Raw genomic sequence first — 17,807 nt, forward strand, 5'->3', positions numbered from 1 at the left:
CACTTCAACGTTTTCACAATATTTTGGAGGCGATGAAAGAGGGAAGGCTAATCACAGCTTCAGAGCTGTAGTAGACAAAAGGCTGGGCACATGGCAGAAACGGGATCCAAAAATCCACAATGGGACAGTGATGGGCTGGGCACGGCAAGGGGAGGTCTCACAGGGTTCACTGCGAGGTCTCTGCCACACGCAGTGCTGGTTTGGCCTGCTACTGCCAGTCTACTCTTCCTCTGTAGGAATGGAAAATCGATTCCATCCATGGGAGTAATTTCTGGCCCATGAAATGTAAGCAGGAATGCAAGGTGGAACTTCTAGGAAGGCTGACAAAAGAATTGACTTGGCTTAGGAGGTGCATCCTTTTGACCCTCCATTTTTTTCTCTGCCTTGTGGCATGTGATGCTTTGAGGGGGCTTGTGCAACCGTCTTGGACCACATTGTGGCCTCGAGGGCTGAAGCCTGGCATGGCTGATGACGGAGCAGGGCAGGAGCTGGTGTCCCTGATGACACTGTGGAGCTGCTATAGCAACCTTGGACAGCTCACCCCTGGATTTCTGCCACATGCTACACTATCGATGTTTCTTGGATAGAGAACTGAATGTCTATTCTGTTGAAGCTGCTGTTATACTTTTGGTCTCCATTTCCTTCAGCTCAGTACAATTCCCACCTGTTATGGATTGAGTTGTATCCCTAACAATATATGTTGAAGTTCTGACCCCCAGCACCTGTGAACATGGCCTTATTTGGAAAGAAGAACTTGGCAGATAAAATCAAGTTAAGATGAGATCAGACCACATTAGACTGGGCCCTTGATCCAATATGACTGATGTCCTGAGAAGAAGAAAAGACAAAGAGACACGCAGCCAGAAGATGGCCATGTGACCACAGACAGACACTGCGGTGATGCATCTACAGGCCAAGAAATGCCAAGGATTACCAGACACTAGCAAAAGAGGAAAGGATGAAAGCAATCAGAAAGGAACGCTACAATCTGCTTTATGTTAAGAGAGGCTATACATAGAATTTAGCAATTTCTGCACCAAAGAACAAGTACAATGTAGTCACAACAGAGATCCAAAGGACCCTTCGTGGTACAAACACAGAGCCTACCGGAGGGCTCTGTGAATACATACAAATGTTTAAGACTTCCCATCATGGTGCTAGGGTTCTCTTCCTGCACAATCACCATTGCTACCCTAAGAGAGCACAGCGATTTTCCTAGTTTCATCTGACGCAGAAGCAAGACACTCCCAGGTAGCCTGACAACATTCTCAGTGTCCCCAACCTACTTATCAAATTAACAATTCATTCAGCCGTAGCCATTTTGAAATTGTAACGCGGAATGATTATAGGTCCATTAGGAAAACTCTCCCATGAAGGCCAGAGTCCAGTATGGTACACATGTTCCCTTATAAAAGTCTTCAACAGTTTCACAACTGAACATAATGGAAGGAAACACTAGAGTTGTCCCAAAGTAGGACTAGAAATCATTTTACTGCTCTCCTCTTAAGTGGCCTTCAAGAAATTTAGTTCTTGAAGCACCCATTTAGCACCCATTTAGAACTGAATAAACGGCTCCACACAGTGCTCCTCCCCCAGACACTGTACAATTTCACTAATTACTGCTATCATGGCCTAGGGAATCTCATGTAGATGTTTTCTTATCTCCACATGAAGAATGGAAATGGCCCTGCTGGTGTGGCTCAGTGGATTGAGTGCCAGCCTGCGAACCAAAGGGTCGCCGGTTTGATTCCCAGTCAGGGCACATGCCTGGGTTGCAGGCCAGGTCCCCAGTAGGGGGCACACAAGAGGCCATCACACACTGATACTTTTCACCCTCTCTGTCTCCCTCTCCTGCCCTCTCTTAAAAATAAATAAATAAAATCTTTAAAAAAGAATAGAACTATTAGTAAGAAAACTTTAACTTAGTTTAAGTCTTAGCTCTATAATGAAAACTAAACAAAACGTACACTTTATTTTTCAGTGAATTACATGATACAGAATCCCCTGTGGGCTCAGTTCACATCCATACAGATTTGGCCACCTTAAGCAGTCACAACCATGTCCTTAAATAAGGAGCTATTAAAATATTTACTCTCTGACTTGGTTAAGTCCTGTCTCTATCAGCAGTGTGGGAAAGGGTTCTATTCATTTAAGAACTTATGTAGACCTCAGAGTTGTCATTCCTGTACTTATTTGCAGTTTCTATGTAGCAGAAAATAATCAGCAACTTGTATATCGTTAATTCCCATGAACCTAAGAAAACTTTACTGATTTTTTATGAGATATCTGAGCAGAGAGACACATCTAAGAGAACAGAGAGACCCTGAGAACAAAATTATCCAAGCTTTCTTCTCATTACTCTGGCAACGTGAGCCAGAAGAAGAGCCAGCTTTTATATACCAAGTCAATTCTGGAAAGTGCTCAAGCCAACTGCAACCCGGGACTAAATGAGAGCAGATTTATCATGTGACGATGAGACTGGCACAGTAAGAAGCCAGTGCTTTACTCTCAAACTTGAACGTGTCAGGCAATAGGAAAGCAGTGCTTTTGTCCAAATGGGTATTTATAAGTGACTGTTTTTGCCCACAGATATCAATTTTATATAATTTAGGTAATGTTAAACCAGGTTTATAAATAAGGACAGGTCCTATTCATTGATGTACACTCAGTATCTAGCAAAGTGCCTAAGATATAGGTGTTCAAGAAATAATTCTTAAATGAGAGTCATATACAATTGAGACACAGCCACCCAGAACTTAAAAGCCAGATAAGCTTAATCCTGCAAAATTAACACCTCAGAAGCCCTATGATAATTATAATGATCCTGCCCATCACACTACTGATTTGGGAACTTCTCTGAAACTACAGTAGGTCCTCGAATAACATCATTTTGTTATATGTCAATGAGATGCCATAGGAACTTAACTCTTGTCTATGTCAGTTAGCCCATGGTAAAACTGGTTTCATTATACACCGTTTGCTTAAAGTCACAAAACCCAACTGATGATGTTAAGTGAGGACTTATTGTATCTCTAGGAAGATGTAGCTTTTTCCTACCAGGAAAGCCTAGGAACCTCATAAATAGAATTAAGAAATTCCCCACTCATCACTAGCAACTCAAAATGAGCTGAAGAATAGGCTCGGTCCACTGTCGAGGTCCTTGTGAGGAGTGGCTAAGGGAGGCATCGCCAACCAGGATGCTGTGGACCTCCAGTTATTCCCCAGGGCCATGTTCTGAGCTGCAATATAACCCAAGGAACTAAGCTATAAAAGCTTCTCTCTGGGAAGGGTAGCTGAGTACTTTGAGAAATGCCTGTCTTAAAATGCCACCATTTTTGAGGACAAGGATATGAAGGGGAAAAAAAATTATTTCAAAATTCCTGTGTTGGTTCACTCATTTAAAAAGGATAATACATGATCAGCCCTGGCTGGTGTAGCTCAGTGGATTGAGCACAGGCCTATGAACCAAAGGATCGCAGTTCGACTCCCAGTCAGGGCACATGCCTGGGTTGCAGGCCAGTTCCCAGCAGGGGACTCACAAGAGGCAACCATACATTGATGTTTCTCTCCTTCTCTCTTTCCCTTCCCCTCTAAAGATAAATAAATAAAATCTTTCAAAAAAAAAGGATAATAAATGATCAAAGATAACCGGATGTGTTAAACCCCGACCACTAACATCATGAACGTGTGCCAGAAGGTTGCCGATCTACTGCTATCCACTTCCCTTTAACTTTCACCAAGAATGCAATCATAAAACTGACTGACTTTCTAAGAAGTAATTCAATTTTCAGTGAACTTCACTTGATGAGCTAGATGTTAAAGGCTCCAAGGCAGCATGGGTTCTCGAAGCAAGATGACTCCCCTGGAGTCTACGACTGGATTGATGACTCACACTAAATAGACATACTCTTGTTCGCTTTCTGCACGTGCGGATGCAAGTCTTGCGATGAGACTGACGTAAAATGAATTTGCTATGACAGCTAACTCTCACTTTGTGTTCTGTATTTTTTTTTAAAAATCTACATTCTACTTCGTTAATTATCAAAGCTCTACAAAACTAGGCAAGGAACATTTATACATATCAAATTAGTTAAACAGAAATGAATGATAATGTTCAAATACTTCAAAGGTGGTGGTGAAACGGGTCCACTCGTCAAGTACTGGTTACAGTGTAAGTTGGGAGAACACATTAACAAGGCAATTTCACAATACAAAGCATGACCATACTGTATTTATACATTTTCATATGCACCATCAATAAGAATTTATCCTAAATATTTCAAATAACAAAAAAATAATTCAAGCAGGAAAATATTAGGTACAATTTTCTAGTAAAGAGATAATAAAAGTAGCCTAAAATGCCCAGTGAGAAGGCTGGTCAAATTGGCATTTAAAAATTGTGGTACTGAAAATTAAGTGGCAACACAAATGGGTGCTTTTGACAAAAGATAAACATGATACAGGAGTGTATTTTCATGATGATTGAAAATCCATAAAACATCAAGTGGACAGGCAAAAGGACAAGGGCATACACATCATGGTGGTAGCCATGTGTAGTTCCTGAGTTCTTGCTAAATTCTTGGAGATGACCATGTAGTATCTTAAATATTTTCCTAAAACTAGCCTGTGGAGCAACCATTTTCAGTGAAAAGATTTGAAATGAAAATGTGGCCAAAGAACCCTGCCTCTGGGTTAAAAACAAATAAGTAAATAAGCAACAGGTTTCCTATTCTCACTCTCTTCCCGCCCAAATCCTCACAAATCCTCGGGCCAGATAAATGTGGGAAGTGGGGCACCTCACAGTCTGGTTTGGCGAGGCAGACTGCACAGGCCGTGAGAGATCTGCAATAAGCTCGGTTCACTTGGGCCAGCCCGCAGTCCGCGAGATGTACTTGTTCACAAAACCCTCTTTGCATGGAAGACCTTCAAAAACATTCCTCTCCCCACGGTTCGGGAGATGGTGCCTGGGCTGATGGTGGTGAAAGGAAATTACCAGGAAGACGTTTCCAGGCCATGTGCTCCCCAGCTGGGAGTCACTAATGACAGTGTCTGCCTTATCCCGCAGGTGTATGCATTAAGGTAGAGAAAAAGCTTGCCAACTGCTGGTCTATGCTGCTACCTAGAAACAATGGAATGCCATACAAATAAACCCTTTCGGGGACTGGTCTGGGAGGTTTTCTGGCCCTTACAATAGGGGTTCTGATATAGTCTGAAGATTAACAGCCAGTTTCTACAAAGGAATGGTTATCCCTTCTCCATCATTATAAAATGGCAACCAAAGAAATATGAATGACCCACATGAGAATGAATTTCTCTTTTAGACATCAACATGGCACCGCTTATAACATGAAAAAAGAAGGCATATTTTTTTTGAAGTCTGGATATTTTAAAAGTGTGCATGTGGTAGTGGGATGTCTCCACTAAGCGAATCCCAAACATCTACTTCCCAGAGCTGAGAAATGGGCAAACACAGCTCCCCCGCACCTCCAGACGCACACAGTTCCTTTGGCCCCTTACCTCTGCTCGAAGTGTAGCTTTCATGCAGACTTGGCAAAGAGCTCCGCTTCGGGAGAACTGAAGGGGAAGGTGCCGAATTCGATTTCGACACGTTGGCTCCTCACAAATCAACCAGCCCTGCAGAGAAAAGAGAACACTTCAGTCCTCTCTCCACCTTCACAGACACAAAGGAAAGCCCCTTCGTTATCAGGACACACTCGGGTCAGTCAAACCTTCCTTGGAGATTCTGAACTAGCTCATTACCTTTCTTTGCTGATGTGTTCACCTGGTCTGTGCCCCAAACTTAAAAGCTAGGCAACTCGTAATGTTTTATAAAAAGATTATATGAGATGTCATTCTCTTTTCTTAAAATATAACCCCCTCCATAAACAAATTATCTCCCAATAAAAACGTATATCATTACACACAGATGTAAACCAAGGGGTCTTAGTTCGCTAGTGCTGACCATTACCAAAGTAAAGAATATACCATAGAAATAAATGACTTTCCCAACAGCTGAATAACTATTGATTACCTAATTGCTGCGATCAGTTTCCTTCTCCACGAAAAGCGCACAACAGTGCATGCTTTACAGGTTTGTGGTGGTTGTGATGTAACATACTCAGAGTGCTCAGAACCACACATGGCGTAGGGAAACGCTGACAAAATGTGAGCAACACTTTCATGTAAATTAAAGCATATATTTTTAAAACTTCATTTATTTATTTTGATTTATAGAGAGAGGGGAACGTAGGGAGAAAGAGAGGGAGAGAAACATTGATGTGAGAGAGAAACGTCGATCGGTTGCCTCTCATACCCTCCCTGATCAGGGACCGAACTTGCAGCCCAGGCACATGTCAGGACTGGGAATCAAACCAGCCACCTTCAGCTTTGCAGGACGAGGCTCTAACCAACTGAGCCACACCACTCAGGGCAAAGCATATTCCTTTACACATGTTGTCTGGGGGCATAAAACATGCTGCCTTGTTTTCAAGGACAACATCAACTGACCGCCCTTTTCCGGTCATTTCAAATAGTCACTGCCCACTTCCCTGTGCACTTTCCTCCTGCAGTTACTCTCCTTTGCTGCTCTTGTGTGAATTTTCTCATAGAGCTGTGATGACAATATGCCTGTTATGTTAAGTCAGCACTGTTTGCTATAAAACATATCTGCTAAACCAGGAAGACAAGACCTCACAAACAGGGTTGAGCAAAACTCAGGTGCTCTGGGGGTTTTAGTGCTACATATATTAGCCATAATAAGCCTAAGGCAAATTAGGGGGTATAAAGGTGCATATATGTTCCCTTGTTGCATGGGTTCCCACTCGAGGAGCTGCAAGTAGGGAGCTGACTGTCTTTGGGTCTTAAGAGTGTTTGGAGAGGCAGAACTTCTGAACTGGTTTTGAAGAGTCAGCAGAAGTGTGGTAGGTAAAGAAGGCAAGAAAGACAACTGGGGCAGAGAGAACATGTGCAAAAGAATGAAGGCCAGAGAGAGCTGTGTGCAATATTCTGAAGAACCATCAGTGAGCTCTGGCAAGTGTGCCTAGGTTGGAGCGTAGTTCCGTAACTGAAAGGTTGCAAGTTCGATCCCCAGTCTGGGCACATGCCTAGGTTGATGGTTCCTTCCATGGTCTACACAAAGATCCCCAGTCTGGGGCCATACAGGAGGCAACTGATTGATGCTTCTCTCTCACACCGATGTTTCTCTTTCTCTCCCTTCCTATCTCTCTAAAAGCAATGAAAACGTCCTCAGGTGAGGATTAAAAAAAGGAAAAGGCACCAGTGACATGTTTAACTATGTTCCCTGTTTCTAGACTGAGCAGCCTTTTGTTTTTTTCTCCTGAGAGGACAGCACTGTGTATACAATTGTTGCTTAATTACATTGGGACCCTTGCCTGTCATTTATTAATATGGTCACACAGCATTAATCCCAAGCGGCAGGATGTCCCCATTCGTTGCTGTGCTAAAGAACATCATTCCTCAGAATTGGCTCTTCTTGGAAGTAGCTACGACCAAACTCAAGGGAAAGCACTCTGAACCAGTTCTTCCAGCTCCATTAATGACTTTTACCCCAGAGAAAGTGCAACGTAAAATTTTTGACTAAAACAAAATATGCTACCTTTAAAGAATATAAAATTCATCTAGTCAACACATTCACAGTAAGCTTCACTCCCACCTTCAGTCAACAGGCTGAGCTATTCCTATTTAAGTTGAACTTTTCAGGTGTAGGGTCTCAAGGAGTCCTTATAAAGTCTTTTAATACATGCCCAGAACTATATTTAACATTGTGGAGAATAGGTAAAGAGTTCCCAGGTACAGAGTTTCAGGAAATTACAATCTAAAGAGGAAAACAAGGTACATACACACAAAGAAAAAGCAATTCAGTATGGTCTGGCTTCTGGAAGCAAGTTGTATGGTACCAACTATAAATGCAAAACACCACACAGCGAAGGGATGGAGTCATGTGGACCCTACCTATCTTAGACCAACAACTACTACCCCCGCAAAGGATGACAAACTAGAATAAAGAATCAATGGTTCTGGGTCCCGGGCAACTGTTTTACAATTCCTAGGGCCTAGGACCACATTTTCTTGATTGAAGGACACATTTTTATTCACATCATAATATTTCCAAAACTCAAGATGCATTTGCAATTGACATGTACATTTAATGACATATTTATATTTCCTTGGAAAAAGCTGTTAAGAGTGCAGCTCACAATCAGCGGTCCCTGAGAATTAAAAGAACACCATACTTTGGTTTAGCCTGTGCTAGGGTTGGAGAACACAGGGCGGGACAGCGGGGCTAATAGCAGCAGCAGTTTTAAATGCAGCCTATAAACACTAAAGGTCAGACCAGCTGTTTCTGGAAGTAACCATTTAGGCATATTAAGAAAGGAAACAGTAGGCTCCAAGCAAACCATGTATGAAAAATGTAGGACTGGATGACTCCTTTTTTATTCATTTGAATTTGATACATTATATTTGCTACCTGAGGCTTTATACACTTTGGAATGTGTATCAGTTAACAGTGCCAACCATAGCTGTAATTCACTCAGTTCCAAACATAATTTTTAATAAGTAAGCAAACAGGTAACAACTATTATGGGTTTTTTAATATTTTATTTATTTATTTTTAGAGAGGGGAAGGAACGGAGAAAGAGAGGGAGAGAAACATCAGTGTGTGGTTGCCTCCTGCACACCCCCTACTGGGGACCTGGCCCACAACCCAGGCATGTGCCCTGACTGGGAATCAAACCTGCAACCCTTTGATTCAAAGTCTGGGGCTCAATCCACTGAGCCACACCAGCTGGAGCACAACTATCATGTTAAGATACAATAAATTATTAAGCACTAGTACACAGCCTGGAACTTAAAACTATTTTTTAATTTTTAAAATATAATGCTCAATAAGCTAGTTCCTTCCAGAGGTTTTTGAAACTTGACTCCATCAATTTACTACAACTTTAAGACTCACTAGGTGAGCTGCCAACCAAGGAGATGCTAAATTGTCACCTCACCTGCTCCTAAGGCAAATACCCAACTCTACCTCTCATAGAGTTACTAACTAAATGTCCTTTCAAATCATATAAAAAACAGATAATATAATTTGTCTAGACTTCCTACCAGTTATAATTAACATTAAAGAGGTCTTTTCTTCTTTGTCACCTCTCTCTATTCAGTACTTATTTGGGTTTGTTTGTACTTACTATCTGTTAATCTCCCTTTACAAATGACAACAATAACTCGTGCTATTATGCATGGAAATTAAACATGCTGATAACTGTGAAGGGAACTGGGGCTGAAAAAATATTAAAGCCTGTAACTCTTTATGCTTCTTGTTTTATTTTGATAATTAAGCTTTTGGTCATGCTCTACTTTAAACAAAACTCTTCTGTGGGGGAAATAGGCCCTAATCATATTCAATATATTCTTTGCTTCTATTCACCTAGGTTAAGTACATTTTGGTTAACCCTTTGTTCCCCCAACAAATAATAACTGACTGTACTAAATCTATCTTTTAAAGAACATTTTTGTTGTTCAAAAAATAAATACACCAGGTCTATAAAAATATTCCGTGATGGGGCAAATTATGCACTGCAAGATCTCACTGAGAATCTCGTCTTTTATGGGTGTTGAAAACAAAAGAAATGAAAATACTAACATTGCATAAATTCATTTTGAATTATTACTCACAGAGAGAAAAGTAAACTTATTTTCATTTCCCATGCTGGGAAATAATGTACAGCCCAAAACTATGTTGCCAAGTCAACCGAAGGAAAGAAAAAACTTAATGATATATAGTTCTTTGTAAGTACAACCTACAAAAAGGTTTGGGCTTTACAAAAAAAGATTTTACTTATTTATTTTTAGAGAGAAGGGAAGAGAGGGAGAAAGAGAGAGAGAGAGAAACAGTGATGTGAGAAAGAAATATTGACCAGCTGCCTCCCATACACACTCCCACCACAGGGGACTGAACCTGCAACCCAGGCATGTGCCCTGCCGGGAATTGAACCAGCAACCTTTCACGCTGCAGAATGATGCCCAACCCACTGAGCCACAGTGGTCAGGGTAGAAGGTTTGGGATTTAATAAAATCCTGCAGAACCACTAAGGATATTATCTACTACCCAAATATCTCCATTTTATTACGCAATGTCACACCGAAGTGGCAAATTGTCATAACCCACAGAAATAATGTCATTAACATACTTTGTGTATTTTATATTTTTATGTACATATTTCTGCATCCCTCTTTTATGGGCATACACATTTTGGGAGATTTGTAAAAATAAAAATATTCTGGGTTTTATATATATACACATACATATAGATGTGTGTATATGAAAGAAAATAAATTTATTATATAATTTATATATAAATTATATAAATGAAAGAAATAAGGCTATTAAGCTTTCGGATGGCTATCACAACCATGTTTATAAGTACAGGGTTCAAAAGAGGTGAGGCCAGCCTGGCCAATAGCAAGACAAAGACTTTCCAAAACATGCAAAGATCTATCACCTGCTGTTTTAGTCTCAGCATCACTAATTCCTTGAAATCATTGTGTAGGAAATTGTCACATGCCGATTGGTTCTGATTACTGAATTGTATTTCTGAGGCCTCACCTGAAATGTTTTTGTCTGCACATGCTACAAAGGGATCGATTTCCACTTGTCACTGAGGCATTCCTACCAGTTGTCCCTTAAACACAAACTGCTATTCATTTGTGTATATTTGTGTTTTTGGAAGGATGCACGCACAGAAATCACCTAGACATGCAAATGTCGCGCACAGGAGGCACTCAAAAATATCTTTTGAATACAGTAGCCTCTCATCCTTATGCATGGTTTTCCCTTCCTTGGTTTCCGTTTCCTGTGGTCAACCCCAGTCTGAAAACATTAAATAAAAAATTCTGGAAATAAGCAATGTATAAGTTCTAAATGGTGTGCTGTCCTGGTAGTTTGATAAACTCTTGAGCAGTCCCACTTCATCCAGCCCACAATTTGAATCATCCTTTTGTCCAGGGACTCCACACTGTACACACTTCCTGCCCACTAGTCACTCAGTAGCCATCTTGGTTATCAGATGACTGTGGAGGAACCACAGCGCTTTTGGGCTAGTAACCCTTATTTTACTTTACTTTTATTCACAACTTATTTTACAGTATTTTGCTATAGTTGCTCTATTTTATTATTAGTTATTGCCAATCTCTTACTGTGCCTAATTTATAAATTAAACTTTATCATAAATATGTATGTGCAGGAAAACAAAATATAGAGGGTTTGGTATTTATCTGATCTTCCAGGCATCCACTGGGGTTCCTGGAACGTATCCCCCATAGATAAGAGGGGACCTTTGTAAATGAATGAATAAAAACAACAAAAAAAGAAAAATTCACAAGGAGCCCTGGCTGGTGTAGCTCAGTGGATTGAGTGCAGGCCTGTGAACCAAAGAATCACGGTTCGATTCCCAGTCAGGGCACATGCCTGGGTTGCAGGCCAGTTCCCAGTGGGGGATGCACGAGAGGCAACCATACATTGATATTTCTCTCCCTTTCTCCTTCTCTTCCCCTCTAAAGATAAAAGTCTAAGAAAAAGAAAAATACACAAGGGCAAGTTCATGGAAAATAATAAGGGTCTAAAATTCACAGTAGTTCTTACTCTTGAATCAAATATGTGTTGGGTCCTTCTTCTCCCAGTTCCACTCAGTCACCCAGTGTGCCTCCTGGCCTTATAGTCCTATAAGCAGCACACCTCACAGTCGATTTATGGCAATAGCCCCCTACCTGGTTCCCGATTCTATTCTCTCCCGCAGGCGATTCAAAGACAGGCCAAGTACCGTTTCGTAAGGCCTCTCCATTCCCATCACCCAACTGTATACCTTCCACAGAGTATTAAGAAGGCATGTTTGGGGTTGGCTTTCTAGTCTTTATAGCCTCATCCCATGCCTCCCTTCTCACCATTCTCTTACACAAACTCTCTGCTCCATCTGTTTTCTTTTCTCACTGTCCTCGTCACATTTTGTTTAATGCCATCTCCTTGTCTTTTCTCGTGCTGTAGAACATAGGTGGCAGACACAAGGCCCACTGGCTGAGTCCAGCCTGCCACCTTGTTTTATCTGACCCAGCACCTTGTTTCTACCCGGTGGCAGTGCTGAGCTCCTTGCCTCTAGTTAAGAAGTGGTTACATGTATACAGTCCTAAAATGACATCTGGCCCTTTGAAGGCAACCTCGAGGCTGATGTGGCCCCCAGGGAAGATGAGTTTGACACCCCTGCTGTATAAGCTCTGTCTACAGTGCCTACTCCTTGAACACCACGTCATTCCTCTCCTATTATGTTTTTCCAATCCTGCATTCCAATCTGCATTCAAATAATGCAGATTTGTTGCTCAACTCACTCATCATTTGGAATGCAATGGCAACACAGCACACATGCTCACTCAATGGCATGTACCGTCCCCACTGACTAGTACAGTGAAGTCGTCATTGTTGATGCATGTACATTCCACCCCATTATCCTTGGCTGCCAGGTGACATCGATGTCGTGTACACTATTCTCATTATATTAAGAATGGCTGGACCTTTTCTGGACAGACTTCATATTAATGAGTAATTTCACATAAGTCTCCGAACCCTTCTCTGAGCCTTAGTCTCCTTGTCTATAAAACAGGAATAATACTTATCCTATTAGAGTTGTTAAGAACATCAAATAAGAAAGCCCACGCAGAGTTCAATAAATGTAAAATATTATTATCCTATATATCCCTCCAGTAATGGGCTACAGCTGACAATGTACTATTAAAGATGTACTATTCTGCCCTGGCTGGTGTATCTCAGTGGATTGAGCACAGGTCTGTGAAGCAAAGGGTCGCTGGTTCAATTCCCAGTCAGGGCACATGCCTGGGTTGCAGGCCAGGTCCCCCGTGAGGGACACATGAGAGGCAACCACACATTGATGTTTCTCTCCCACTCTTTTTCCTTCCCTTCCCCTCTCTCTAAAAATAAATAAACAAAATCTTTTACAGATGTACTATTCTAACCAGCGGAGAGTTGGGTCTGTTTCCCCCTAGTGCTATCTCAAGATGGAGAATCCCAGTGATGAATAATGGGTATGATTAGGTAGAGCTGTATCTCAATTTGATTGCAAAATAATACAACTATGTAGTAGGCATAAGTGAAATGTTCAGGTTTTTCTCGACAAAACTACACTGGATTTGAAGTTACAGGTGGCAGACTGGACGGTGAGGGAAGAGGAAGTGGTCTTTGCTTTCAGTGGGGCTCACAGAGATTTTCAAGAGGCAACGCAATGAAGTAATGCAGTGATGTGTGATTTAAATTGTAATGGCTGTCCAGGAGCGCCATGACAGGGTCACAGGGCCAGGTCTGCCAGAATGTGTGTTCTTAGAATTCATCATATTATTACTATTTTTCGGTACTAGCCTTAACTGCCCCTCTCCCCAAACTAGATGTACTTTGAGAACACCAAACTCCCTTTTTTACTCAAAACCATTTATAATTGTTCTGGGGTTCCCTGGTAGTCACATTTTTCTGTCAGAGAATTATCCCCGGTGGAAAATGGGTCTTCCTATAGACAGTGCACAGTATGGGCTTACAGCTGCCTTTGAAAATGACATGTTGTGATTTTGGATTTCCAGAAATATCAAAAAACAAATTGCTTTCTGACCCACATTTACACCCAAAACAGGGAGAAATTTTTCCTAAGATCTCCAGGGGAAGTTTTAACAGGAATATAATTTTGCTTTTAAAGTTAAATTTTCCACACTGCAGCATGCTGGCATGTCAAAGAGTGATTATTAAGTCACAGAAAGGTGCCGGAGTAGGAGATGAAACAGCAAATCAGAAAAAATACATACATAAACTAACTATTCACCTAAGTTAACACAAAAATATTTTTAACAAAATTATCCAACAAAGCCGTTGTGGAAAGTGCCTTGCTGGTCAATGTAAGATTTTGAAATATTATTAAAATTGATTTTTAAAGTAAGACATCTCTTTAAATGAACAGTCACATGTCGTTTCATCCAAGTTATTTGAAACTTATTGATCTTATCATTTGTGCAAGGACCAGACTCTGCTATCAGTTTGCTGAAAGGATAATGGAGCACTCCCAAACTGTTATGATAGGTGAGATGCCAACGGTGGTCCTCATTTAAACACACAGAATAGCACTACAAGTGGACGAATTCCCACCTCAGCAATTGTATATTGCATGATAAATGAGTAAGTTGTTATGCTTTGCCTCACATCAAATCCAATATCATAGCCTTGTTATTTTAATTTGCAATCATAGGTTGAGCACCAGAAGGTGGACCTGAGGGACATTAAAGAGCCCCATGCAAACCATCTTCTCCTGCTACACTGTGAGCAGAGAAAGCCAACAATTACCAGCAATTTTTATTTTACCACTGTAGGACAATACCAGAACAGTTAAAATTGTCTCCATGCAAGCAACGGGGGAAAATATACTTAAAATGACTTTATATGGAAAATCACATTTTGGAGGGGGAAAGTTCAATGGGGGAGATGTATCTTTCTGTACGGGCAGCTAAAAATCTCTCTAAGTATATTCAAGCCCATTCTATAAAATACGCTCCCTATTCATCCAACTCAAAAGCAAGCTACATTCTTAGGCTATAATAGGTCACAACTAAGTACACAGTACCTTGCTTCAGGAATAATTTCGCTTTGTCTGTCAACTGTCAACAAAGCACAAAGAGCTCATGCAACCCAGCCATGTACTGTGGATGTTAGAGATCTAACAAAATACAAATAATAAGAATACAAGATTTCTGAGCGGCCCTGCTTTCACTTTATATGAGAAACTGAAAGCATTTTCCTCTCCACATTCCATTAATCTCTATTGTATTACAAATTTTTTTTCACAAAAGACTTCTTTCTCCTATGTGAAGCGACAAGTAACTTGGGGATGTAATATTCCAGCCGCGATGAATGTCCAACTTTCCAACATGAATGGTTGTAAATGGATGTGCCAGTTAAGGCACATAGTTATTTCAACAAAGAAAAGGAATAAAAGAATCAAATGGGATGAGATGGTAAAATGGCTACTCTGGTGCTTATATTATTATTTTTGCTTGAAGCATCTAAGAAAAATTGTTAATTATTTCCACCAGCCCTGCTCTCAAGTTTTCTCATTCTTGAAAAAATATCACCTTCCCTATGTACACACACTAAGAAATAAATGTCAAAAGTATGTCCTTGCTGATGTGGCTCAGTGGATTGAGCAAGGGACTGCGAGCTAAAGGGTCGCCAGTTCGATTCCCAGTTGGGGCCCAGGCTCTGGGCTGTGGGCCAGGTCCCCAGTAGAGGGTGTGGGAGAAGCAACCACACATTGATGTTTTTTTCTCTCCCTCTCTTCCTCTCTCCCTTCCCCTCTGTCTAAAAATAAATAAATAAAATCTTTTAAAAAACTTTTAAAAACCCCACAAAAGTAAACTCAAGGTTTAGTTTCATCAATATGTACCCAGAAAAAAAGACTGGAAGGAAATACTCTAAAATGCCATCACTGGTTACCCGTAGGTGGTTTCTTCTGTTTCTGTACTTTCTAAAATTTCTACAAGCATATATTGTTTTTATAATCAAAAAAACATTTTCAAGGAAGGAAGACACAATTTTGACACAGCTTTCAATATAAGCAAATCACTAATACATCTGAAAAACATCTTGAGCTATATACCATGTGTTTTGTTGTGACCGAGATGAATTTTCCAGGACTGTGCTTATGATTAAAAAGAGGGGGGGGGCACATAAAACAGTGTCTTCTTTAAAACATTTTATACTACTTCCGAAATTTCAAAAAGGGGTCAATTTAAGCATATAAGCAGTTCTCAAATAGAAAGTGGTAGGGCATGTTATTAGAGGTATTAGAATAATTTCTTAAATTCAGCCACTCGATGAAATCCACACAGCCTTCTGGGGAACGTGATCCGAACACTTTTTTTTATGATATTGGATCTATGAAGTTAGGTGCTAAACCAGTTTTAAAGAGGCACTTTATTCCATGTCTCCTCCCCTGCCTTTATTCAGTTTACACATGGATCAGTTCATGTCCAGGGTAGGAATCAAATTTCTAAAAATTCAATAAGGAGGACATGATGTAAACTTATTACGAGCAGAGTTTCTTTTCTTGGCTCAAGTCTAGCTGAAAGTAATTTGTCTGCAAGCTAGAATTTATCAGTATGGGTTACTGTGATGCGCCTTTGGGTAAGGGGCAAACAAATGTTAAAATGAACTACACACGCAATTGCCTTAAAGGGCATCTTAAAATCAGAATGGCGTTCAAACTATCACCAGGCAATGTTTGTTCACTTAACTTTAATTATTTTCTCCTCGAGAATGGTACTAATGAAACTGAATATCTTGCATGGTTTCGAAGGACTGTTTGAATAGTCTGTAAACAGAACTAAGGGTAGACAAGAGATCTGGCTGAGCCAGGGGGTTGCTAGGTGATGTAGAATGTAAACTCACAAACTTGTTAAGGTTTGCCTTGCTTTCATGCCACTTTCACACACTCTCAAAAGTTTTGAGACTTGGTTTTTCAGGTGGCCATTAAAAAAAAAAAAAAGAAGAGACCCCCTCCCTCCGAAATTCACTGCCCCCAGATGCTCTGCCAGATTCAGAAGAGAAGCAATCCATCTGACCTTTGAATATAACCTGGGAAACTTTGGGTTTTACATAAACATAGAATCGTGTATTTTGCGAATGCCCGTAATTTAAGAAACAAATCACACAAAGGTGGATTTTTGAATTTCAAAAACACATGTCTACTCTTTTTGTGTTCAACATGAGATAAAATTAAGATTTCCTTCCAGGAAAAAAAAAAATGTGATCCCGGCTTCGAGGATTTGAGGCTATAACCTTAGCACCGATTATTTTCGTGACAAGCCTTTGGGTTCAGCCACTCATCTCTTTCCTGGCCTACACCAAGTTTGACTGCCTGTGAGGCTGTTCCCTTCGGCCCCCTCCCCCAAGCTCCTTTTTAAGTAGCTGATCAGAGATTGTCCAGTAAGAGCACTTTATTAGATCATCAGCCAGAGGGGTTCACAAGTACTGAGAGCAATGGGCTCAAATGCGGCACATCAGTTTTAATAGACCAGGGGCTACTAGTAAACTGCAGATACTGCTGAGAACTTTCCATGCACTGAACTCTTGAAAAAAGCACCGTCTCTCCAGCTTAAATGCAGCTGCCTCTTTCAATGCCGCAAATGGGTAAATTTGACAAAAAAGCCACCATTAAGACTACATGAAAGGCTCAAGACAACATCCTTTCAATGCTTTGTACTTCAGTAATCAGATGTACTTACTCACCCCCTCCCCCAAACCCGATCAAGAACTATTTCTGAATGGTAGGAAATAATTCCACTTTGTACATCTTTTAGTTAATCAAGACTTTCTATTCAGCAATTTGACCTTTTGTTCAAAACAGGATTATCAGTTTTTTCGCCAGTTACCAAGGGCGACTCGCATGGTGAACATAATTGCAATAATTTGCAAAACACCATGGCAACCCACATTACAACTAGGTAAATACTGGGCTTTTGTGCTACATTGTTATTTTCAGAGATGCTGGAGTCAAAGAACGAATGACAAATGAACACAAAATTTATATTTGCTTTGTCTCAAAAGAGAAGAAAATTGATAACAAGAATTGGGGGGAAACCGACTACAGCTGTAATTTCTAACTTGATTAATTAGGATGGTAACAGTCCTTAACAGTATATTCAACAAACAGCCCTGACTTCGTCTCCCCACCCACCTCTCTCTATACCGC

General features: G+C 40.6%; 1 protein-coding gene across 2 annotated transcripts in view; it reads right to left on the minus strand.

The window, feature by feature from the left end:
• POLA1 (DNA polymerase alpha 1, catalytic subunit) overlaps positions 1–17,807 on the minus strand; it is a 300,925-nt gene that overhangs the window by 96,376 nt on the left and 186,742 nt on the right. For both annotated transcript variants that reach the window (XM_037060690.1, XM_037060689.1), the window contains one exon: positions 5,518–5,634. In XM_037060690.1, the coding sequence (XP_036916585.1) occupies positions 5,518–5,634 (117 nt within the window). The remainder of the gene's footprint in view (positions 1–5,517; positions 5,635–17,807) is intronic.

The sequence above is a fragment of the Sturnira hondurensis genome, unplaced genomic scaffold (genome assembly GCF_014824575.4).
Source record: "Sturnira hondurensis isolate 20B ecotype Veracruz unplaced genomic scaffold, ASM1482457v3 Scaffold0012467, whole genome shotgun sequence".
Taxonomy (NCBI): domain Eukaryota; kingdom Metazoa; phylum Chordata; class Mammalia; order Chiroptera; family Phyllostomidae; genus Sturnira; species Sturnira hondurensis.